Here is a 25858-nt window from a genome sequence, read left to right as displayed (position 1 = left end):
TTTTTGGAACTTTTTTTTTTTTTTTTTTTTTTTTTTTTTTTTTTTGAGACGGAGTCTCGCTGTGTCGTCCAGGCTGGAGTGCAGTGGCGCGATCTCGGCTCACTGCAAGCTCCGCCTCCCGGGTTCCCGCCATTCTCCTGCCTCAGCCTCCCGAGTAGCTAGGACTACAGGCGCCCGCCACCTCGCCCGGCTAGTTTTTTGTATTTTTTAGTAGAGACGGGGTTTCACCATGTTAGCCAGGATGGTCTCAATCTCCTGACCTCGTGATCCACCCGCCTCGGCCTCCCAAAGTGCTGGGATTACAGGCTTGAGCCACCGCGCCCGGCGCATTTTTCTTTTTTTCCAGCAAAGGCCACTGGGGCAAAGTGGCTCTGGTGCCCCGATATTGTATGTGCTTCTTTCAGGCCAGGCTTTCCCCTAGAATTTGGCTTGGCAGTTTCCTGTCTTGTCAGACCTTGTTTTAAGAAAATTTGTAATTCTAGAAAATCCTTTTCTATGCTATTCTATTTTGTATTATAGTCTAAGATAGTTCGAAAAATAGCCTTTTAAACTATTGCTAGCAGAAGGGTTACTGAGTGCACATGAAGGCATTCGTGAGCTCCTGCTTGTCATTACCAGAAACAGGACCGGAGACGGAGTTTTCACACTATCATTGGGAGAATTGTATGGGAGGGCTGAGGGCCTGGATTCAGGTGAAATGTCATTTTCCTTCAGCCCAGCATCCTGTCACTGGGACAGGCAGCTGTTTGATAGGACTGTCACTGGGACAGGTAGCTGTTTGATAGGACTGTCACTGGGACAGGCAGCTGTTTGATAGGACTGCTTCTGCTTAAACACACCAGGTTCTCTGTTAAGGGGTTGTACAGTTTGTTTTTTTTTTCCATTTTTCTCATGAAGATATGAATCTTACCAATCTGTCATCCTCAAGACTGTTCATTTTTACATTAAAACAAGTAAGATCAGGCCCGGCACGGTGATTCCCATCTGTAATCCCAGGATTTGGGGAGGCCAAGGTGGGTGGACGGCTTGAGCTCAGAAGTTCGAGACCAGCTTGGGCAACATGGTGAAACCCCATCTCTACAAAAAATACAAAATTAGCTGAGTATGGTGGTGAGCACCTGTAGTCCCCGCTACTGGGGAGGCTGAGGTAGGAGAATCACCTGAGCCTAAGGAGGTCGAGGCTACAGTGAGCTGTGATCACGCCACTACACTCCAGCCTGGGTGACAGAGTGAGACCCTGTCTCAAAAACACAAGCTTAGTGCCAGTGACCTGTCCTCAGATGAAGCCTTGCTTTCCTCCGGAGGCTTCTGGAAGGCTGTGGTCTGGGGGTCTCTTGTGACATGGTGTGTAGATGTGGGCAGTGCATGTGAGACAGGCACTTCTGAAGACTAGAAGACCAGCAGAGACAGCTGTGGGTCCCAGCTAGACACACGAACGGTACTTTGCTGGCTGATCTTGTACGTGTTCACCTATCCTCCCCGCTGACTGTGTGGACGGTGACTGCTGCTGCAGCTCTCAGGGAGGACGCAGTGTTGTGCAACTGTTGGAGTCACACATCACAGACAAGCCCAGGAGCAAACCAGGGCTGTGTGAGGGTTGGGGAGGGTTTCCTGACCGGCAAATGCTGCCAGCTTGTGGTTCGTTTTCAGCAGTATTCACCCAACAGCTGTTGGCTCTGGTGAGCAGCACATCCCGCCAGGGAACTCTGAGTCAGGCCTGCAGAGCCCACCCGGGAGCGGGCGGGGGTCAGCATGGCCTCGCAGCCAGTGCCGGAGCCTCACTGACCTGTTTCCTCCTCAGGCCAAGGATGACATGCAATTTTAACTGACACCAGGCCTGTGGTCTGATATCCACAGGTAATGAGGCAGTGAATTCATTTATTACCTAGATTCCCATGATCTTAGTTCTCTAAAGTCTTTAAGAAAAAGCAGCATAAGGCAGTGCAGTGGCGCATGCCTGCAGTTCAGCTACTCAGAGGCTGAAGCAGGAGGCCCGCCTGAGCCCAGGAGCTCGAGGCTGCAGTGAGTTAAGCTTGGGCCACCGCACTCCAGCCTGGGTGACAGAGTGAGATCACGTCTTAAAAAGAAAAGAAAAACACACAAACAGAAAAACCACAATGACTAGAACTCCCGTTGTTCCCTGCCGCCCCACATTCTTTTCTTTTCTTTTTTTGAGATGGAGTCTCTCTCTTTTGCCCAGGCTGGAGTACAGTGGCGTGATCTCGGCTCACTGCAAGCTCTGCCTCCCGGGTTCACCCCATTCTCCTGCCTCTGCCTCCCCAGTAGCTGAGACTGCAGGCGCTCGCCACCACGCCCGGCTAATTTTTTGTATTTTTAGCAGTGACGGGGTTTCACCATGTTAGCCGGGATGGTCTCGATCTCCTGACCTCGTGATCCGCCCTGCCTCTCGTGATCCTAGACTGCCTCTAGGAGAGTACTGTGGTTCTTCACTTTGAGGCCAACAGAAAAAGATGCAATGTTTTCAGAGTCCTGAGAATGTCCTTTTTATGAAGAGACATCATACATAGAATGACTTATCTGTTGATTTTCGCTTTTCAAGTTGCCCAGAAAAGGAGTTGCTAGTTTTACCTGACATTTATGGTCTAAAAATTACCTACCTGGAATCCCTTATACTGTGGCTTCAGGTTTTGTCCCCTCTCCAGAGCCAGTGTTGACAGAGGCTCTGTCCTCACCCAGTAAGGAGGAAGACAGTGGCAGGCTGTTGTCCTGGATCTGCTGCGCACTGGGTGTGAACCCCTGAACAGGGAAGGACACCTGCTTGGGTCTCTGCAGAATGAAGCTCAGAATGCCTGCCGTGCTGGGCCGGGAGGGCTGTGGGAGTGTCTCCTGTGCGTGTGGATGTGTGCCCGTGTGCACACCAATCATGGCGGGGGAGCCACCTCTCAGCTCTTGTCCAGACTAATAGCCCTGCATCATCTTCCATGGTTGCTGTTAATGAATGACCAGGCTCATTAAATGACACAAACTTACTACCTTATTGTTCTACACAAGAAGTCCAAACTGGGTCTCACTGGGCTAAAAGCAAGGTGTCGACAGGGCGGTACTGCTTTCTGGGACTGAGGAAGAGAATCCGTTTCCTGGCCCTTTCCAGCTTTTAGAGGCCACCTCCCTCCATCTTCAAAGCCGCCACATGGCCTCTCTCTGACCCCGCAGGCACTGTCATCTCTCTTTCTGACCCTCTCTTATGCCTCTCTCGGCCACACTGAAGACCCTTGTGATTTCACTGGGGCCACCTGGATACTCCAGGCTAATCTCCGTATTTGAAGGTCAGCTGATGACAAACCTTAATTTCCGTTTGCCATGTAAAGTAATATATTCACAGGTTCTGGGGATTAGGACTTGGGCATCTTTGAGGACCATTCTGCACATCACAAGCCCAAACCTTCGTTTCTCCTGAGAGGGTCTGTTTTCTGACCCCTTCACCGTCTCCTCTAAGTCATTTCCTAGGCTCAAGCGATGCTGAAGCAACAGGTCCAGGAACGAATATGGTATTCTTGACGTCAGCAAAGCTAAGTTTGGAGAGAGTGGGATGTGGCCATGAGTACCTCAAACCCAGTCAATGGAGGGAGCGTGCTGGGAGAAATCAGAGTGATGAATTGTTAAGAGCAGCAGATGAAATCAAACACTGGTGACATACCTCTGTGTTTCCAGGTGTGGATATGGTCAAAAGCCAAGTTCATCAATAGGAAATTCCTAATGGAGGAACTTTACCAGCGCTTTCTAGATGGAGATAACAGCCCTGTGGCTCAAGAAGACGACCCTTTCTGGGATCCTGTCGAGGTCGTCCACTTGGGCTCAGCTCACATCTGGCTCCAGTCGCTGGCCTACTGCATGAAGCTGGAGGAGCAAGTGGAGTTTCTGAACGGTGACGGGCTGGAGGAGGCGGTGCTGCACATCTGCATAGCGCCCTGCTCCCCGACAGGACAGTGAGTGTCTCCTTCCCCTGCCTACTTCTGGGTCAGTCACACACAGAAAAGCCGGAGCAAGCCTGAGTTCTCCTGACGGGTGGTCAACTTGGTACCCTGAACAGGTCATTCATAAGACAAACGAAAGAGCTCATTCATTCACCATTTGGCCTCAACAAATTTGAATTTTGCTATCCCCTGGGGACCTAAGGAATGAGGAGGACATCTAGCAAAGAGGCAGGTGTAGTAGAAAGAGTCCTGGACAAAACCGAAAGAGCTGGGTGGGTTCCAAACAATGGACCCTCAGGAGAGAAGCCAGGTGGACTGAGGGGCCTCCCCAGCCACACTCCCCTCCTGGCCTGGCATCTGCCGCACGGGACGCTTTCCCATGCTGAAGTCCCAACCTGCTTCAGGAGCCAGAAGTAGAAGCTGATTTTCCAGCTCAGCCCTTTTCTTGAGGTAGGGACTGTGAAGCCCGACCTCATTCTGTGCTGTCACCTGACCTTTCTGTGGGCACAGGCTTGTTCTGAGCTATCAGCTCTGTCCTACACATTGCCTCCTTACCCTTTACTGTCCTTTCTGGATACTCATCTGCTTTCCCTCTTTAGGCCACAGGCAGTTTTTACAAAAGCTAAAGTCTTTGAGCAATCCTAAGCCAAGAGGCCGGCGGGGCGTGGTCTGGGTGCCAGGGCCCTCACAGGCACTCAGTGCAACCTTTCCATCTTTCTGAAGAAGAAATCAGCTCAAGAAGAGAACCTCAAGCTTCCATGACCAAGAAACCAAGCTGCCCAACAACTCACTGCCTTTACCCCAACAGCGCTCTGATCACTTGGCTACCTGGAGCTTCTGGGCTGCCCAGCACATTGTATTTCCTGTTGCAAATTAATGAATTTAATTGGAAAGGTTTCAGACTTTGCGAGCCTGGTTGATAGGACAGCAGTCCCTTGTTGGAAAGCTGTCCACGTCAGTGTCTGAGCTTGTAGGCCTGGGGTTCTCTCTTGACTATAAAGAAACAGAGAAAAAGGAAAATGACAACCGGAGAGGCTGCATCTGGGCGGCCGCTGGCTTTCCCACTCTGTCCCACTGGGGATCTACTTAAGTCTTCAGTGTGAGTTTAGCATCCACATCTGTGTGCATCTATCGCATGAGACTGTCTTCCTTTTCCTCCAGGCAGGGAGATCCTTCAGAAGGCCTGGTCTTACTTTGACGTGCCAGGGTAACGGGCTCTTGTTTAGTGCCTCTTGAATGCATGAATGAACTCTACTGTTGGTGATATTACCTATCCTGTCTTCAGTGAAATTAGCTCTCTCTTAAGGATTCTATTTAATCCCCTTAACATCACAATCTTAAGTTGCTTGGACCCAGCCTAACCCGAGGTCAATGTTCACCTCTTCTGTTTGTAGAACGCATGGCGAGGAGGATGTGGTTATCGACCCTTTGGAGCTGCTAGGCAAGAGGATGGATTTTCAGATTCACATTGTCCGGTGTCTTGGTGTCAGCTGGATGAAGGAAGATGCAAAGCGGGGCATTCAGATAGGGTGCCAGCCTGCACCGCGGAACAGAGCCACACACGTCATCTGCCACGTGGCCCCTGGGGGAGGCAGCCCAGTCTTCCTTCAAGTTTTAAAAATGAGCTTATCACAAAGTTTTCTTAAGTTTCTGTTTAACTTTAAGATGACTATTTCCTCATCTATTTAATAGAGGAAGTTTCTCTGTTTAAGATGACTATTTCCCTCATAGTTTTCTCTGTTTAAGTGACTATTTCCCTCATAGTTTCTCTGTTTAACTTTAAGTGACTATTTCCCATCTATTTAATAGAGGGTCCACATGCCTCTCCAGGTCTCTGGCCTGTGGTCAGTGTGTACTGAACTTTTTACAGAACTGAAGCAGAAATTCTAATTATCAGAAAGAATATCCAGTAAAACCGTATTATCTAAGCAAAACAGTTTTTTGGTTTTAGTTGGAAACAAAAGGACCATATTATGATATGGCAGAAGTATCAGATATGCTTAAACAAACTAGGCTAAAAGGATATTGAAAGATAATGCAGGCCAGGTGCGGTGGCTCATGCCTGTAATCCCAGCACTTTGGGAGGCCGAGGCTGGCAGATCACTTGAGGTCAGGAGTTTGAGACCAGCCTGCCAACATGGTGAAACCCCTGTTCTACTAAAAATAGAAAAATTAGCCAGGCGCAGTGGCATATGCCTGTAATCCCAGCTACTTGGGAGGCTAAGGCAGGAGAATCGCTTGAACCCTAGAGGGAGAGGTTGCAGTGAGCTGAGATCACTCCAGCCTGGGTGACAGAGTGAGACTCCACCAAGAAAGAAGAGAAGAGAAGGGGAGGGGAGGGGAGGGGGAGAGGAAGAGAGGAAGAGAGAGAGAGAGAGAGAGAAAGAGAGAGAGAGAGAGAGAGAAAGAGAGAGAGAAAGAAAGAAAAAGAAAAAGAAAAGAAAGAAAGAAAGAAAGAAAGAAAGAAAGAAAGAAAGAAAGAAAGAAAGAAAAGGCAATAAAGGGAGACTCTGAAGAACAAAAACCAAATCACTGCCTCACATGGAAAATTAACCATTTTTGATTATCTAAGTAGAAGGGATTTATTGAAATCCGTTTTGCCTGTTTTTTGTTTTTGAGACAGAGTATCGCTCTGTCGCCCAGGCTGGAGTGCAGTGGAGTGCAGCAATCTCAGCTCACTGCAACCTCCGCCTCCTGGGCTCAGCCTCCTGAGTAGCTGGAATTACAGGCATGCACCACCACACCCACCGAATTTTTGTCTTTTTTATAGAGATGGTGTTTTACCATGTTGCCCAGGCTGAATTCCTGGGCTCAAGCAATCTGCCTGCCTCAGCCTCCCAAAATGCTGAGATTACACGCGTGAGCTATTGCGCCCAGTCTGGCCTTTTAAAAATTTTATTATTATCTATATAGTGATGATATCCATGTTGACAAGGTGCTGGAGGTTGATAAACATGAAAATCAATCACAGATCATCTTTTATCTGACACATGGGCTGTAAATCTTTGGCTCATCTGTCCCTTTTCTTTACAAATGTGTCCCTTCCGGTTTTAAATTTTGTTTTATGTTCTTCTCAGGTACAGAATTTACGACCTTCCAAACACTATCTATATCAAACCTGTATGAAAAAGTGTGAATCCACAAATTGAAGAGACTGTCCAATTTGCAGCCTTAACTGCATCTCAGGAGTTTCTGAATTATCTGCAGACAAATGCCCTTATTGTTGACCTATGGGGCCTTCAAGGTACCTTGCTCACTTATTCTTTCATCAGATACACCATACATTGAGGGCTGCAGAAGAGGCAGAGGAGCGAGGTAGTCAGGGTCCTAACAGCGGTGGGCCAGAGCCATCTCTTCCCCTGGGCTCCCGGGCTCTCGTCCAGCAGGGTGGTTACTTTAACAACTTCTCACATGACACTGGAGCTGGGCGACTGGGATGCTTCTTTCTTTGACTGTGTGTCTCCCCACTACAGAAGGCTGCACTGAGCTGAGCTGCTCTCAGCTGGGTGTCATGGTCACAGGTGAAGGCCACATGCTTGTAGACACCAAGAAAATTTCCACTGTGAAGGATCCAAGCCAGGTGTGTACATATGACATTAAAATGGGCATCCCAGGTGGCTAGAAAATCTCTGACAGCTGCTTGATGTTCCTTCCCCCTTAACAAATGTTTTCTTTATTTACTCCTGTGTACCCTGAGGTGCTTAAACCCTGCTCACCATACACACACCCCCGTCCCATTTGATTTTCCCATGGTAGCAAACATTGCTGGTCTCAAAGGATATGCAGATGATACAGCAAAAGATGAAACACATGTTTTCTCGTAGGCAGCCTCAGACCAGATACCAGAACTTTATCTGAAGCTGCTCAAGCTAGAGCAGGAGACAGAGCTGCTCAGGAACATCAACAGAGCCCTGAGAGAGGAGAACGTGCTTCTCAAAGAATCACTTGCGAAAACTGCTTCTGGGCAAGGTGAGAGACTGCTCCAGGCTTGGCTGTTTAGCTTATTCCTTGCCTCCTACATTTGGGATGTGTATTTGTCTTTTAATAAACAAACTTTTAAATGAGTTAATTCACATCTTGGTGCATAAACAGAAAATGCAGGACATTTCTTTTCTTCTGCCCTGTGAGATTTCTCATTTCCCTTGGATGGATCCAAACTGGTGCCTGATAAATGCTGATGTAGTAGAATGCCACCAAAATAAGTAAATATAGCGATGCCCAAAGAAAGAGAGCCATACATCAACGCTGCCTTTTCTTTCTGCCTCAGCCCAGAAGCCTTCCGACACTCTGCAGGTCAGCGGGATGACTGCGCAACTGCCCTCCGCCAGGGAGACGAGTCAGATGTGCACACAGCAAGCCGGCTCCGAGCGAGAACTCGCCCAGGCTCTGAAGGTGTTCTACCAAAGCATGAACACGGCAAGAGGGCAGCTTTTCAGACTGAGACGGTATAAACCTCCTGTAAGTAACTGGAATCCCGGGAGCATACAGAATTTCTTTCCATCCAATTTAGACATTTGATGTAACTGTACTTCCTGAGCTTGGAGATGTGTGTGCTGATGTGGAAGAGCAAGGCCAGGAGGCCTTGCTTGACCTGCTCTGTGAGCGCGAATCTACCGCCCTCTCAGGCCGCCATCCGTCTCTGCTCTGACCTTTTTATTTTAGTGCCACATCCGGCTGCTTCCATGCAACCATGTCACTGCATGATTGAAATCCATTCACTTTACAATACAATATACAGACTACCTTGTTCGGTTTATCATTATAAAACCAAATGTAATTCATCATATTAAGAGACTACAAGATAAAATAATTTGATGACTTCAACAGATGCAGAAAAAACATGTGACCAAATTAAACATCTTATGACAATAAAAATTCTTGGCAAACTAGGAATAAAATGGACATTCCTTAATCTGATAAAGGCAATCTTAAGACAAACACACAGTGGACAAAATGCTTAGTGACGAATGACTGAAAGCATTTCCTTTCAGATCAAGAGGTCAGGAACGCCAGCTTTCTTGACATCTGTCCTTTAGGTTCTAACCAGTGCAGTAAGGCAAGAAATACAAAGTATGATTGGAAAGGGAAAGAAAAGTAATTACAATAACAGCATACACTTATGTAACACTAAGTGCTTTACATTTACTGACTCGATTCTCGCAGCAACTCTATGAGGCAGGTACTATTATTCACCTTATTTTACAGTTCATGGAACATGTTTAAAGACACATCACTAGGCCGGGCACGGTGGCTCACGCCTGTAATCCCAGCACTTTGGGAGGCCGAGGTGGGCGGATCACGAGGTCAGGAGATCGAGACCATCCTGGCTAACACAGTGAAACCCCATCTCTACTAAAAATACAAAAAATTAGCCGGGTGCGGTGGCGGGTGCCTGTAGTCCCAGCTACTCAGGAGGCCGAGGCAGGAGAATGGCGTGAACCCGGGAGGCGGAGCTTGCAGTGAGCCGAGATCGCGCCACTGCACTCCAGCCTGGGCGACAGCGCGAGACTCCATCTCAAAAAAAAAAAAAAAAAAAAAAAGACACATCACTCATCTGTGGCAGGGCTGAGGTCCAGACCCCAGTTCCCGAGTCTATACTCTCCCACCACACTGCGCTGCCTCTAGTATTATCCCAGATGACATGCTTGTATAGACAGAAAATCCCCAAGAATTTATAAATGAATTACAAAGTTGCTGGATACAAAAATCAAGATTTAAAAATTAACTGTATTTGAATATAACAGCAGCAAGCAGAAAATTACTTTTAAAATAAAAGACACCATTGATAACTGCATCAAATATATGGAATACTTAGGCCTGTAGCTGACATTAAATATGTAAGAGTTGTATGGAGAAAATTTTAAAACTTATTTGAGAGATGTTTGAAAGGATATAAATAGATAGAGAAATTGACATCTCTCTGTGGTTTGGAAGATTTGTTACTGTACATCTGTCAACTCTCCCCCAAGAGTCAGTGTAATTCCAATGAAATGTAATATAACCTAACAAGATAATTCTACAATTTGTATGGAACTGCAAAAGCAAAACCTAGCCAGGATGAGAGCAGACCCAAGAAGAGGACAGAAACACTTGCCCTACCTGACATCAACCCTTCATTTCAATGCCACTGTAACAGAGGCAGTAAGGTATGGTGTTGGCCCAAAGATAGATAAATCACCAAAGAAAAAGAACAGAAACTCAGAAACAGATTTATTCAGGACTACAGACTTGATATACAAGCAAGAGGAACTGCAAATCAATGTGGCAAGGATGGACTTTTCAATAAACAGTGCTAGGGGAATTAGGAGTATGTATGGGGAAAAATGAAACTGGATTCCTATCTAAAACTACCCCAGAAATCAATTTCAGGTGAGAATTAAAGAGCTAAATGTGGAAGGCACAACCCTAATGCTTTTATTTATTTATTTATTTATTTATTTATTAAGTATTTTAAAAACAGAGATGGGGTCTTGTTATGTTGCCCAGGCTGGTCTCGAACTCCTAGCTTCAAGCGATCCTGCAGCCTCAGCCTCCCAAAGTGCTGGAATCACAGGCATCAGCCACCACGCCCTGCCTCTAATACTTTCAGAAGATACTTTAAGAGGTTGTCTTTATGACCACACAGTGGAAAAGGATTTCTTACGCATCACACACACACACACACACACACACACACACACACCCCTAGCTTTAAAGAGGGAGACTGGTAAGTTCAGCTGAATTAAAATGGTGAACTCTGTCCATCAAAAGACACCAAATGAAAGAGCCAGAAGGAATGGGAAAAGTTCTTTGTAACACATTTAACATAGAATGAACTAATATCCAAAATAAAGAACTACTACTACCCAAAAAGAAAAATAGACAGGCCGGGCGCGGTGGCTCAAGCCTGTAATCCCAGCACTTTGGGAGGCCGAGACGGGTGGATCACGAGGTCAGAAGATCGAGACCATCCTGGTGAACACGGTGAAACCCCGTCTCTACTAAAAAATACAAAAAACTAGCCGGGCGAGATGGCGGGCGCCTGTAGTCCCAGTTACTTGGGAGGCTGAGGCAGGAGAATGGCGTAAACCCGGGAGGCGGAGCTTGCAGTGAGCTGAGATCCGGCCACTGCACTCCAGCCCGGGCGACAGAGCGAGACTCCGTCTCAAAAAAAAAAAAAAAAAGAAAAATAGACAACCCAGTAGAAAAAAAAAATGGTCAAAAGATTTGAACAGGAACATCACCAAAGAGGAGACTAAAAATGCCAATAAATACATGGAAAAGTGCTTCATCGCATTAATAGTTTGGAAAATACTACCTGATACCACCGTGAGATACCATTATTAACCTTCCATACTGGCAAAAACTGAAAAGCCTGACAATATCAAGTTTTGGTGGAGACATGAAGTAACAGAAACTCTCACGTATGGCTGAGAGGAGTATAAACTGGCACAACCATTTGAAAATTATTTGGCATTTACTTATTAAAAGCTGAAGATACTAGAATCTAGAAGCCTGCAATTCAGCTCTTCCCTCCTTCACGGGCGAACTGGTTCTGCAGAGACTCAAGCCCTAATGCCTCAGGCAGAGGTTCTCAAGGTGAGCCGTATGGCCTGGCAGCTTCAGCAGCATCTAGGAGCTTGTCAGAAATGCAAATTCCAGGGCCCCACCCCAGACCTGCTGAATCAGAATCTCTGGGTGTGAGGCCTGGTAACGTGTGTTTCAACAAACCCTCTCCATGATTCTGCCTTCAAATTGGAGAACCTGCTGCACTGAGGCATCTGGCGTACGAAATACGCTCACTCTGTCAGACACGTCTAGGACGGCACTAGTTACACAGCATTCTTGAAAGAACAGAGAGAATAGTTCTTCAGACCACTTCTGTTCTGTGGTTCAAATGAGGGGCCAGCTGAAAAACACGACCGCAGTCTTAGTTCATGTGCCCTGCTGTTCTGAAGCCCTCTTCCATAGTAGCCCCAAACCGGAAACATCCCTAATATACGTTCACAGAAGGCAGTAAATGTTGGCCCCTCTATGCTGTGTAACACTACAGTGCCATGAAAATAATGAACAACAGCCACAGGCAACACGAACAGTGTCCCAATAGTGATGGAAACCAAGTTACGAAAGATGACATCCAATGCGATTCTATAAACATCCAAAGAGGGCAAAATAGACTGTTCAGGGATATACTCCAGGTGGCAAAACTACTGAGAAAGGCAAGAAAACGGGGACCACACAAGTCAGGCTGGCAGCTGCTTCTGGGACGGGGAGGAGGTGACAGGAGGCGTTCCAGGCAGTGGGCTCTCTAGAGCAGGTGTGTTCACTTCATGCCAGTCAATACATTTAGGGTACTTTTTTGGTCTACGTATCTCAGAATAAAAAAGAATAACTGGTTAAATGAAAGACCCCATAAACAGAGTTTCAAATAAACCACAGCCTGGAAAATATATTAGTATTATTTAGCAAGCATTAGTATTCAGAACAAACAATTACTTTTAAGATAAAAAAAAAAAGATAATATGTTGGAAAGCACATAAGAAAAAAATCGGCAAAGGATTTGAACAAGCATTTCGCTAATACTCAGGGAAACAGAAACTGAATCCCGGTGCCGCGTCATACTACCTGCTCTCTGCCGCTCTCATCTGCAGCCAGTGCGGTGCCATCTCCTCCACCATCTGTCTCCAGGACTCTGCCCCAGGCCATCCCCAGTTCTCAGGGGCACTTGTTCCACCGGTCAGGGGAAGCACTGGCAAAACCCTACCAAATGGGAGAGCTCCCACATCCACTGGCTCCTTAAGACTCCTTTAGTACTCCTTTGACAGTGTAAAACACTATGTAAGTAACATTCCAACTGAAAATATCTGAATTACCTCGCTCGTTTTCCCTACGGGCAGTAACTTAGGGTCATCTGAAACACAGCCGCTCCGAGGTGACGCTCTGCCTCTGCTAGCAGCTTTCAAATGCAGTTTTCTATCCCTGAGGGGAACTCACTGGGCACCCCACTCACATACACACAATAGTCTTTACTCTGATGACATGAAGTCTATCACTATCATTTTTTTCACTTTTTTTAGGAAGATGATCAAATGCTTCGACCATTCGTAAACCAACGGTCACAGATGTTTAAGGATTTGGGGGATCTACTTGAATCCAGCTTGTGGAAACTGAAAAAGGATGTTGCTCTTATAGTGAAAAAGAAGAGAGAATATTTACTGCATGTCAAGTAGTGAAGACACACCAACTAAAAACTGAAGATATTCAAGCTTCAAGTTGTGAAGATGATTTGTGTAGCTAACAAGCTTACCTCATTTCCCACTTACTTTACCTATTTCTTCTACCAGTTTTAAGCAAAACCTTCTTTCCATGTGATTGTAAATCATCTCTGTAACCTAAAGGCTGCTTGAATGGCCCTCCGTTCCTGACGCATAGAGGGGAACCACACACACTGGGGTCTATTTGAGGTTGGAGGGTGGGAGGAGGGAGAGGGCGAATGATTAGCACTCGGAGCTCTGGGATCAGACTGCCGAGGTGAAATCCTGGTTGAGTCCATCACTTACTAACTGCAGGATTTGGGGCCACTGACTTTCCCTCTCTAAGCCCCTCTTTCCTCATTTGTTTTATGGGAAGGATAACAGTATTTATTGCAAATGGTTAATGAACGTAAAGCACTTAGAACAGTGCCTAAAACACAGACGTGATTGATAAGCATTCACCATTAATATTTTTATGGTAAACAGTTCAAAACTTCAAATGAAGCTCTTCTATCTATATTGCTTGCTGTCAGACCTACAGACAATGGTTATTTCATGTCTCTCATTTTGTATCTTGCTCTGAGCAAGTTTGAATTCTACCTCTACTTATTATTCTCTTAAGTTTATCTGAAATACTGTTATGTTCGATTTTTTCAGCAGCAGGAGTGCCCGTATGATGGGACCTTTTCAGTGTAGGGTCTGCGGTTCAAGGATTATAACTGTTAGTGAAAGCTCTGTTAGGAGTTAGTCTATCTTGAAGCCAATCTTGATTCCACAAATGGGTGTTAGTCAAGGATATGATAAAAAGCTCAACACCACTGATCATTAGAGAAATGCAAACCCAAACCACAATGAGACACCCTCTCACACCAGTCAGAATGGCTATTACTAAAAAGTCAAAAAATAAAAGATGCTAGGCTGGACATGGTGGCTCATGCTTGTAATCCCAGCACTTTGGGAGGCTGACGCAGGCGGATCACCTGAGGTCGGGAGTTTGAGATCAGCCTGACCGATGTGGAGAAGCTCCAACTCTACTAAAAATACAAAATGAGCCGGGCATGGTGGCCCATGCTTGTAATCCCAGCTAATCGGGAGGCTAAGGCAGGAGAATCACTTGAACCCAGGAGGCAGAGGTTGTGGTGAGCCGAGATCGTGCCATTGCACTCCAGCCCAGGCAACAAGAGCAAAACTCCGTCTCAAAATACAAACAAACAAAACACAGATGCTGGCAAGGTTGCAGTGAAAAAGGAATGCTTACACACTGTTGGTGAAAGTGTAAATTAGTTCAACCGTTGTGGAAAACAGTGTGGCTATTCCTCAAAGACCTCAAAACAAGTACCTTCCGACCCAGTAATCCCATTACTGGGCATATACCCAAAGGAATATAACTTGTTCTATTATAAAGGCACACACGTGTGTATGTTCACTGCAGCACTATTCACGATAGCAAAGACATGGAACCAACCTAGAAGTCCATCAACAGTAGACTGGATACAGAAAATGTGGTTCATATACACCACAGAATGCCATGCAGCCATAAAAAGGATGAGATCATGTCCTTTGCAGGAACATGGATGGTGCTGGAGGTCATTATCCCCAGCAAACTAACACCAACTAATGCAAGAACAGAAAACCAAATACCACATGTTCTCACTTACAAGTGGGAGCTAAGTGACGGGAACACATGGACAGAGGGGAACAACACACACTGGGACCTCTCAGAGGGTGGAGACTGGGTGGAAGGAGAAGGTCAGGAAAACTAACAAATGGGGACTAGGCTTAATACCTGGGTGACAAAATAATCTGTATGACCAACCCCCTTGTCACTTTACCTATATAACAAACCTGCACATGTACCCCTGAACTTTAAAAAAAAAAAAACCTTTTGGGGCCAAAGACAGACTTCTTCTTCTTTTTTTTTTTTTTTTTTGAGACGGAGTCTTGCTCTGTTGCCCAGGCTGGAGTGCAGTGGTGTGATCTCAGCACACTGCAACCTCTACCTTCTGGGTTCAAGCAATTCTCCTGCCTCAGCCTCCCTGAGTAGCTGGGATTACAAGGCACCTGCCACCAGGCCCAGCTAATTTCCGTATTTTTAGTAGAGACGAGGTTTTACCATGTTGGTCAGGCTGGTCTCGAACTCCTGACATCAAGTGATACACCTGCCTTGGCCTCCCAAAGTGCTAGGATTACAGGCATGAGCCACCGTGCCCAGCCCAAAGACTTCTAATAACAACAGTAGTGATAATGTTGAAACTTAGTAAGTGCTTACACCATGTGCCAGGCACTAATCCAAGTGCTAACCATGTTAGCTCATTTAATTCTCACAATAATCCGATGAAGTTGAGTAACTTGCCTAGGCCATTGTAAGCACAGAGGCTGATGCCAGAGCCTGCATCCCTAACCATGATGGCCTGCTGCCTGACGGTGCAGGACCATACCTGGGAGTCCTGGCTGATATGCAGAAAAAAATCAGGAAGGAGAAAATAAGGGGGTGACAACCTCACTCCTTGCTCCCTAAAATATGAAGTTAAGGAAGTCAAATGGGATGACGCTGAAGCTGCACTGGCAGGAGAGGCTGTCAAGGGCTCCAAAAAGGAACCTCTCTAGAAAGCCAAGGGAATCCGGGCTAGTGATTTCAGCTTAATAGCAGGGTCCAGGGATTCGTACGGGAGGCATGGGTTTTGCTTGCAGCTCAGGTCCTGACCACACACACAAGTGAACTGAAAAAACTGCTGTAACCGTGGAGCCCACACGTGGAGCACCTCGTGGTGACAGCCAGGACAGGGTCAGCAATGGCCTCACAGAACCCTAGTAAGACTCTGTTAGTGAGACAGAGCAACAGTAGAGGCTGGGCAGACTCAGTTCAAAAGACAGAAGCCATTCCTACTCCCAGTGGCCAGGCCGAGGGAGGTCTTTTGAACTGAGCCTCAACGTTTTTGACAATTAGCAGTTTACTCACCTGAGGTGAGTCATATACTTTCAGCAAATGGGAGCAGGCAGAACCTTGGGGGATTAAAAGGAAAATCAGGACGAGACACACACGTACCTCAAGCCAGAGGATGGGGTCACACTGCTACCTTCAGAATCAGGGTCAACGCTCGAGCATACATTGCAAAAGCTAGAAACAGGGACAGGATAGCTTCACCTAGCGGTTCCCAAATGCGTATCAAAAACACGGAGTCTCCGACCTCCTGACCTCCTGAATGCAAACTCCTGGAGGCACTGAGGAACCGGGAGGCACTGAGGAACCGGGAGGCACTGAGGAACCCACTGCTGTTCTGTGACTCGGACGTGCAGCTCGTCGCGGGCTCGATTGCTTCGGCACCACTTTCTAATTTTAGAGCTGGTAAAACCTTTCCTAAGGTCCCACAAGTTAGGGCACAGCTGAGGATCTGTATCTTGTGACGACCAGGCCAGGACAGAGGAAGCAGAGGTAGGCTGGGCAGTAGTACTACCACCAAGCATTCCCGTCGTCGAGTTAGATGCCCCCCTTCTTCTTACAGGCAGAGCAGAAGGGTCTCCCAACACGAATCATAGTCCTAAATATTTCATGTTCCTCACTGTTTAGTAGAAATTCCATAAAGGAGTGGCTGTCTTGTTTAGGTAACGAACAATATGATTGCTCTGTATATATGTGTTTATTATATGCTTATTACAAAAGGAAAAGTCTTTTGCCTTATTTTAGGGCTTCCATGTAAAACCTAGTTAAAATACAAAAAGTAAATTAGAGAAAAATTCTGCTTAGGCAGTGGAAATTGACAGCAACTTATAAGCTGTATCCTTAAACCTAGTCACAGACATAGAATTAGGTAAAGATAAAATGATAAGCCCACTTATTGGCAAGAAACAGGTTAGGCCACTTAAGCAGCACGTTTCTACCACTATACAAATACGCAAGCAGGTCCAAACATTAAACCACCATTCAACTGACAACCCTTTATTTTTCAACTTAGGTAACAGTCCAAAATCAGTGTAGATGGGTGAAAAACTAGGCAAAAATAGCAAAGAGTGCAGTTTCATTTAGCAAAGGCTCAAGACAGCATGTGGAGACACTCACTGGAAGGTGAGATTCCCTTCCCGCTGCGGTAAGGCAAGCGGCAGCTCCTGTGGGACGCTAACGCTGCTGCGCGCCCTCCGGAGCAATGCTCTGCAGCACAGGGTGGGCAGCGCCTCCCCTTAGACCTGCCAGCTCATTCATGAACACCTACCAGGAACACATCAGTGAAAAATACGTCAAATATGAGTTCTCTCTTGTAAGCAATAAAATCACAAAATCAGCTGAGATTTGAAATTTAGGGTAAGCTAGGACAATTTCCTGCTTTTTAATATATAGGTATTTTAGATTTGACAATCGTTTCCACATATACTCAGGCTTACAGAAGAGTTTCAAATATCAAACAGAGAAGCTGTTAATTCGCGCATGTTATGACTTCAGTTAATTCTTCCCGTGCTCAGACTTCAGAGCTGCTAATAACACTAAACTCAATACCGTGTTTGTTGAGTCTGTCAATCAACTTTGTTTTGGAAAAAGCTGCTCCAGGTGTGAAGACCCCGCCCCTAGAAAACAACAACAAGAAACAGTGCACTCAGCTCCTCTCCAGTCTCCTGGTTCACAGGCCTCACTATCAAATTGCTACAGAACCCATGAAAACCCGAGTCTTCTTGCTCATCATGGCTACCTTTGATTCCTTCCTAAAACCAGCCAAATGAGCAAGTAGCTATTAGTCAGGAGAAACCTGCACCACAGCCAACCCTATCTAGACTGGCTCCGTTCCTGGTGATCCTGTTTCCATTCTATGCCTGTGTCCAAGGCGCACACTGTGCGCCATCACCCTGAAGAACCGCTGTTGTTTATAAGGACAGTCCTCAGACTCGGGGGGATTAAAGAAAGACCCGAATGGAATAAATTTAGGTAATCAATTATTATTAAAGTGTAAACAGAACTTAAATTGGATGAAAAAGAAGTTTTAAAAAATATGATAGCTAACATTCATAAATGCTAAATATTTTCAAGGGGGACCTAATTATTTAAAATAATTGTATATAGGTTTTACTATGTACAAATTTTACTTTTATTAATCCTGTTTTGGGTCATGCCTGATTTACTTCTCAGCAACAGGACTCTGCTCATTTGAAAAGCCGGCCTCGTTTCAGGTGAGAGCTAAATGCTCCAGTAAGACAGTACGTCTGATCATCATCTAGCCAGGATCCCATGGTTCCGCTTATGCTGGTGTCAGGCAGGGTTAGCACTGCCAGCTGGGTGTAGTTCAGCACTGACTGGAGGCTCCTAGTAATACTACTTAACAACAGGGACCTGTTTTGTGTGGCTGGCTCTGGACTTGAGCTATTTTTATAAAGAGCTGAAGTTAACTTATGGCTCTCCGACTTTTCTGTCTCCTCTCATTTACCTCCACAGTTGTTCCTCTGGGACCAGCTCTGGGCTGGTAAGAAGCTGTCCTTCTCAAAGTTTTAATTTACCTATATTTTTGGAGCAAAGGAACTGAACTATAAATGCTTATGTGCAAACCCAAAGCCTGAAAATCAAATCAAAATAAGCTAAAATATAACACAGATAAAAAAGATATCTTCTAATTGGAAGAAAACCAAACTTACGCCTTAGGCAGATCAGAAGCATCATTTAGAAGAGTCATGGCTGCCTGGACCATAGCTATGGGGGTAGCCACATAGCCAGCCTCTGCAGAAAACAGTTGATCAAGGAAAAAGAAAGCATTCATGAAGTATCCACGCAGCGACATCAAAAATCAAATGGCAGATTTCATATCTAACTCTAGGTGTGCAGATTTCTTTTCAATAGATACTCTAGTCACTTAACAAAAATAACATTTCTATAGTATTTATTAAGTGTTAGGAACTGTACTGTTTTAAATCTATTAAACTCATTTAATTTTCATAACAAGTATTTAAGGTCAATATTATTTTTATTCCATGGAGAGAGAGGTTAAGTGACTTGCCCAAACTAACAGGTAGTGACTGAGCCAGAATCGCACCCAGGCAGCTGGTTCCAGAGGCCACACTCCCACCCACTGCACCGCACTGCTTCTTGACAATCACTGAAGCCAATGATCCTGGCCGATCCCTATCTGTATTCACACACTTCACTTAAAAACAACAACAACAAAAACCCTCTCAATTTTTTTCTTAAAGAAAAATGACTAAACACGAGTAAGTTAAAAAAATGTTTATAAACAAATGGAACGTTAGCATTTATAATCCTGTCAAATAATGAAAATACAGTCAACTTACCTTAAAAAGTCAGGTGGGAATTTGAGAAAAGGGCAAGATGGAAACATACTATCATCTGGCTTGATTAAAATCCCCCGCGGGCCAGGCATGGCAGTTCATGCCTGTAATCCCAACACTGAGGATTGAAGGCTGAGGCAGGAGGATTGCTCGAGCCCAGCCTAGGCAACATAGTGAGACCCTGTCTCAATAAAAAATAATAGCCTGTGACCTATCAGGGCTGACAGTAATTATACCACAGTTCACAAGTGGACCTGTCTGTCTCTGACAGTAATTATACCATAGTTCACAAGTGGACCTGTCTGTCTCTGACAGTAATTATACCACAGTTCACAAGTGGACCTGTCTGTCTCTGACAGTAATTATACCACAGTTCACAAGTGGACTTGTCTGTCTCTGACAGTAATTCTCTAAAATGTATAGCAAAAGTTCTTGAATGTTTTTGGGCAACATTCTTTTAACAACCTATCAGAAGCCATTCCCTTCCCTTGAAAAGTGCACGTGTGCATACACATTTTACAAACAATGTCAGGGTGTTCGGAGACTAAAGAAATCCTAGACCACAGATTTGACTGATGTTATAATTACATTGCTTGCATATGAGACTCAAACAGGTAAATACCAAACAATCCCTTTTCCTATTAATACTAATTAAAACTTGCCATTCGGAATTATTGAATCATACTCCAAAAAAAGCCAGAGGGAAGGATGCACTAATAAAATTGGATTATATCAATAATTTCAATCTTCTTTTGACAAAATAATTTTAAGTTACTTAATTTGTACAAATGTATTTCTAAAACAAGCTTTAAAAAGAACATATTGTAATGGCATTCTACTTTACAGCTAAGGGTACAAGATTCCCAAGCATTCTTAAGTGATATATGAAATACCTGGTCCTTTCACCTGCGTACAGATTTTGATATTTGGTTTGTTCTTATCAGTACCAATGCCTTGGCTGTATCCTTGACCAAAGAACGTCAGCGTGAATGAGGCAGCATCGATCTGTGAAAGAGAAAGCAAAGGGCGCATTTCATAAATACGTCATTTCCTCCTGGAACATAGTAAAACCGACTATTCTATTTCAAGGGAGACATTTTCAACAGATGCAAACATTATTTTATCTGCCAGAATATCCTGTCATCATTTAAGCATGGAGCGAAGATTAATTCTTTGAAGCTGTAAGTTTTGAAGACTGATGTGATGCTGGGGGGAAGGGGAGTCGTAAGAAATAGGGAAGAAATAAAGATGAACTGGAAATAGTTTTTATTGGGGGACAGAATATAGAAATCTGGTTTTAGATACCTATTTGAGGCGATAAGACAAAAATAACCAGCAAGTAATGGAAATATGGGCCTGGAGTACAGGTATATAATTGTTCCATAATTGTTCCACTTAAAGATGTAAAAATTTGACTCAAAAAATTAAATTCTAGAGGACTTATCCTAGCATGTTTCACAATCACTAAATTTAGGAATGAGGTGATAAAGAATTCAATCATGAGCAACACATTTTTATTAAGTATTAACTAAGGGTCAGAGACCACGTTAGGCCCTGAGACATAAATATATGATCACTGCCTTTCCTGGAGCTTACAGTTTAATAGGAGGGACGGGGGAGAGAGAGAGAACCAGATTAAATGACAATATGAGACACGAACTAAAACACACAGGAATAGCTCAGAGGAGGGTGTTACTAATCTACCAGGCAGAGGGCAGTGGTTCTGAAGTGTACACACACACACACACACACACACACACACACACAAACACATTTTAATATCTTTTTTAAAACCCAAAAAGTAGATGGATTCCAGAAAGGAGAACCCATTATTTAAAGGGAAGAAGGGATGTAATAGCATAGCCTTTCCAGAACATACAATTCAAGAGGTACAGACGAGGTCAGATACACAGGCCACACTTGTCCCCTCCCCTGCTATGGTGCCCACACTCATGGGTTCTAATCCTCCCTCAGGCTACACACACTATCCAACCCAGCATAGTCTCCAGGTGGCTCCTACCAATCAATCTCAAAGTTGGATGAAACATGAAACCGATGTGCTGTCCAGAACGAGATCACGAAGGGTCTAGGACGGCCTCACATCTCTGAAGATGGACTTCCGGCCAGTTGTGCTCCAGGGGTGGGTACCAAAACCACTCAGATCTGGAACCTTCTTCCTTCCTCCACAGCAGTGATTCTCAACCCTGGCAGCACATCAGCGTCACTGGGCAGGTTTAGAAAGCCCCAGTGCCCAGGCTGCTTTCCAGACCAACTGAACCAGAGTCTCTGGTCATCTGTTTTGGCTTCTCTTCCACAGCTGGGAACCAATGCTCTATGCTTTCAGGCCCCACTCCAGACCCACTGAATCCGAATGTCCAGAAGCAGGAGGAGGGCATGTGTAGGTGAAAAAAGCTCCCTAGGTGATTCTTTTTATTATTATTTTTTTGGAGACGGAATCTCGCTTTGTCACCAGGCTGGAGTGCAGCGGCATGATCTCGGCTCACTGCAAGCTCTACCTCCCGAGTTCAAGCAATTCTCCTGCCTCAGCCTCCTGAGTAGCTGGGACTACAGGTGTGTACCACCACGTCCAGCTAATTTTTGTGTTTTTAGTAGAGACGGGGTTTCACCCGCCTGCCTCAGCCTCCTGAAGTGCTGGGATTACAGGTGTGAGCCCCTGTGCCCGGCCATGATTCTGATATATGAAATCTCAGTTGAGAATCACTGATACAGCAGTGGGTCAGGACGGCCATGGTTCTGATACATGAAGTCTCAGTTGAGAATCATGATAAAGCAGTGGGTCAGGACGGCCATGGTTCTGATACATGAAGTCTCAGTTAAGAATCACTGATACAGCAGTGGGTCAGGACGGCCATGGTTCTGATACATGAAGTCTCAGTTAAGAATCACTGCCAAAGCAGTGGGTCAGGACGGCCATGGTTCTGATACATGAAGTCTCAGGTGAGAATCACTGATACAGCAGTGGGTCAGGAACATTTTATAAAGAAGGCAATGACAAGGTCAGATTTTCTGTCTTAGAAAGATCTCTTGGACAGCAGTGGGAAGAAAGCAAGCATAGGAAGGCTATGAAAAGTTGAAGCAAGAGACGGAAGCCTGCACTACCAGCCACGAGCCGGAAGCCTGCACTATCCACAAAGTAAAACAGCAACCCAAAGAATAACAGAAAGTATTTTCTAGTCCTTTTGTTCATTTTTGAATTGGGTTGTTTGTTTTTTGTTGTTGAGTTCTAGGAGTTCTCTTTATTTTCTGGATATGAATCTTCTGTCAAATATATGATTTGAAAATATTTTCTCCAAAGAAGACATACAAATGGCCAATAACTGCAAATGAAAAGATGTTCAACACTAATAATCATCAGGTAAATGCAAGTCAAAAATACAGTGAGATACCTCCTCGCGGTCACTACAGAAAATAACATGTCGGTGAGGAGGCGGAGAAACTGGAACTCTTGTATACTGCTGGTGGGAAGGTAAACGGTGCAGCAGCTCTGCAGAACAACTTAGTGGTTCCTCGAGAAGTTAAATATATAATTTACGTATGGTGTAGCATTCCATTTCTGAGTATACGCCCAAAAGAATTTAAAGCAGAATCTTGAAGAGGTTATCTGTACACCCACGTTCGCAGCAGCATAACTGGCAATAGCCAAAAGCTGGAGGCAACCCACGTGTTCACTGATGAATGAATGGATGCACAAAATGTGATCCCAACAGGCAACAGACAATCATTCACCCTTAAAGAGGAAAGAAATTCCAACATATGCTACAATGTGGATGAACCCGGAAGACCTTATGCTAAGTGAAATAAGCCAGTCACAAAAAGACAAAGACTGATTCCACTTACATGAGGCACTTGGAGTCATCAAATTCAGAGACAGAAAGTGGAATGTGGTTGCCAGGGGCTGGGGGAAGGGGGAAATGAGGAGTTACTGTTTAATGGGTGTAGAGTTTCAGTTTTGCAAGATGAAAAGTGTTCTGGACATGGATGGTGGTGATGGCTGCACAAAAATGTGAATGTACTTAATACCACTCAACATTTTAAAATGGTTAAGATGGTAAATTTTATGTTTTGTGTATTTTACCACAATAAGAAGAAAAAAGAGGCCGGGCGCGGTGGCTCACACCTGTAATCCCAGCACTCTGGGAGGCTGAGTCGGGTGGATCAAAAGGTCAGGAGTTCAAGACCATCCTGGCCAACATGGTGAAACTGTGTCTCTACTAAAAATACAAAAAATTAGCCGGGCGTGGTGGCGGATTCCTGCACAGTGCTTACGTTAAGTGCACAGGCGGGGGGATTAGCCTTGTACAAGGGAATATATCATCCAGAGAGGAGGAAAGATGTCAAGATGGGAACAGTGATGATAGGTCTGAAGGTAGGAATTTGAGGGGATACAAAACGGTGCTCTCAGTTATTTTAGTGAGGTAGGAGTTGGGATAATTTGCAGATAGGGAAGACAGCTGCAGTTGGGTAGATTTTGAAAAAAGCCGCTGAGAGGAAATAAGAGGCAGGACTAATGAAAAGGAAAAGAATCAGCAAGTGATGCTAACATTCCACAGAGGGGGAAATGGGCACCTGCTGCTACCATCTGTTCAGCAGTGGGATTTCCCCCGGGGTGCCTGGTGTCAAGGAGATGAAAGCTAATGACCCAAGGCCTGAGCCAGGGTTGGGATCTGTGAGCCAAATGGTAGAAAATGAGGCAGTCCTATTGTTAGGGATACTGGACACACAGAAATTCACTTGATCCGCCATCGGAATCCAGGGGGTGTGGAAGAGGAAGTGAAACTGGGGGCAGAGGCGGCACAGAGGAAAAGGTAACAGAGGAGAAGAACGAGGAGGAAAAACATTTGAGATTTCTAGAAGTGAAGAGAACATAATTTCTGGAGCTAATGGCTGTTTGGGCTCTCATCGCAGCTGGGGCGTGTACTAGCTGGAGGAACCTGGGCAGGCTTCTCAGCCTCTGTGTGCCTCAGCTCTCTAATCCGTGAAATGGAGATAATAATAATACCTACATTCAAGGGTGTTTGAAAAGATTCAATTATCTAATTTACAAAAGGACTTAAAAGAGTGTCTGAAACACAGTGCCCTGTCAAGTGCTAGATGATACTGTCATTGCACTGAGGAAAAGTAAAAACAAAGAAAAATATTATTTTAGTGTCTGAATACAAAAGAAAGGATTACCTGTTTTTGTGTTGGGCCTTGTTTTGAAAAATAGCCAAAGGAGAAGAACCATGGGAACTAAAGGAAAAAACAAAAAACAAAAAAACACCTCAGTGATATTTTTTTAAAACCCATGGAAAATACTTCTAATACAAATAATCTAATTTCATAAAATCTTACTTACTTTTATGAGAAGTTGCCTTCCAATTCCAAACCTCACAAAGAATAAAAAGAAAAGTCCTGCAAACATCAGCTTAATAACAGAGGTGATTCCTCCCACAGTTACGTAAGCAGCATACTGAACCTGGATGATGGAGAATACAAAGTTAGAACAGTACTCCCTGCATTTTAGACCAAGTAATACAAGAATGTTAGCTACCTGTACCTTTCTCTTCCATCACAAATGTGGAACAAAAGCAGTTTCCACTTTACAAATGCATTATGTTCTGAAACCTTGTTCAGAAACCAGACACTGGGAGCCTATTTTCTGTCTTGTTTGTCAGACCTGGTGAACAGGAAGTGTGATAGTCTACTTTTTAAAGAAAATTGTTTATAAATAGTAATTAGCTTCCCCTACTTGGACACAAAAATCTACATAATCCCTAATGTATCTGAGCTTAGCAATCATACATTACAGAATGCAGAGAATTTCCTAGGAGAAAATGCCCTCCACCTTTTAACTTGAAATATAGTTTCCTCCTGAAGTCTCGGCAATGAAAGCAATTACTTTCCTCACCAAAAGCAGCACTCCAGGTGTGGCAAGGAGAGAAGGACAGAAAGAGTTCCAGACATTTCCACAAGCAAAAGAGTTTCTAGCAACTGAAACGCTAAACAGGGATTCTGGGGTGCTTATGACAGCAGGATTTCCCATAATGAATTTGCTGCTATTGTGTTACATTAAAAAGATATTCAGCAGCCAGATCTGAAGCAAAAGACAAGGCTGTAAAATACAAAATGTTCTACCCTAATGATTCTGTATATTTCCAGAGGCTGAAACGTATTATTTAGCTCTTCCTTTTTCTGCCTCATAAACAAAAATATCCCACACTGAATAGATAGGGGAACTGTAACACACACAGAATATTCTTTATTGATAAATAAACCATATATACTTACTGGTGATTCCTCTAAATTTTCATACAAGTAACGTTGAGTCCTCTTTACAACAGACACATCAGATCCCATAAAAGGAATGGAATAACCTTTGAGTTCCCGACAATAAGAAATTGGCCACCTGCAAGACAGGCCTATGAATAT

At 44.6% G+C, this 25858-nt stretch overlaps 2 protein-coding genes across 3 annotated transcripts in view; one reads left to right on the top strand and one right to left on the bottom strand.

Annotated features, from left to right (window-relative positions):
• The window catches only part of LOC112635423 (kinesin-like protein KIF28P), a 64259-nt gene extending 50875 nt beyond the window's left edge, over nucleotides 1–13384 (top strand). Inside the window, 7 exon segments of the mRNA XM_025403589.1 lie at nucleotides 3673–3947; nucleotides 5330–5464; nucleotides 7013–7179; nucleotides 7409–7515; nucleotides 7760–7904; nucleotides 8203–8393; nucleotides 12992–13384. Coding sequence (XP_025259374.1) covers nucleotides 3673–3947; nucleotides 5330–5464; nucleotides 7013–7179; nucleotides 7409–7515; nucleotides 7760–7904; nucleotides 8203–8393; nucleotides 12992–13144 — 1173 coding nt within the window. The 3' untranslated portion in view covers nucleotides 13145–13384.
• A 3711-nt stretch (nucleotides 13385–17095) lies between these two features.
• SCCPDH (saccharopine dehydrogenase (putative)) overlaps nucleotides 17096–25858 on the bottom strand; it is a 46297-nt gene continuing 37534 nt past the window's right edge. Inside the window, exons 7-12 of one of the 2 annotated variants that reach the window (XR_003119767.1) lie at nucleotides 25718–25835; nucleotides 24782–24905; nucleotides 24623–24679; nucleotides 20323–20434; nucleotides 18782–18863; nucleotides 17096–17725 (exon numbers count right to left, since the gene is read on the bottom strand). Coding sequence is in view for 1 of the 2 variants with exons in the window: in XM_025386977.1 (XP_025242762.1) it covers nucleotides 17620–17725; nucleotides 18782–18863; nucleotides 20323–20434; nucleotides 24623–24679; nucleotides 24786–24905; nucleotides 25718–25835 (595 nt within the window). In the remaining variant the exon portion in view is untranslated. The remainder of the gene's footprint in view (nucleotides 17726–18781; nucleotides 18864–20322; nucleotides 20435–24622; nucleotides 24680–24781; nucleotides 24906–25717; nucleotides 25836–25858) is intronic. The other variant, XM_025386977.1, reaches the window with a different exon arrangement.

The sequence above is a fragment of the Theropithecus gelada genome, chromosome 1 (genome assembly GCF_003255815.1).
Source record: "Theropithecus gelada isolate Dixy chromosome 1, Tgel_1.0, whole genome shotgun sequence".
Classification (NCBI taxonomy): domain Eukaryota; kingdom Metazoa; phylum Chordata; class Mammalia; order Primates; family Cercopithecidae; genus Theropithecus; species Theropithecus gelada.
Note: the sequence above shows the minus strand (reverse complement) of the source record. Positions and strands in the feature narration are given on the sequence as shown.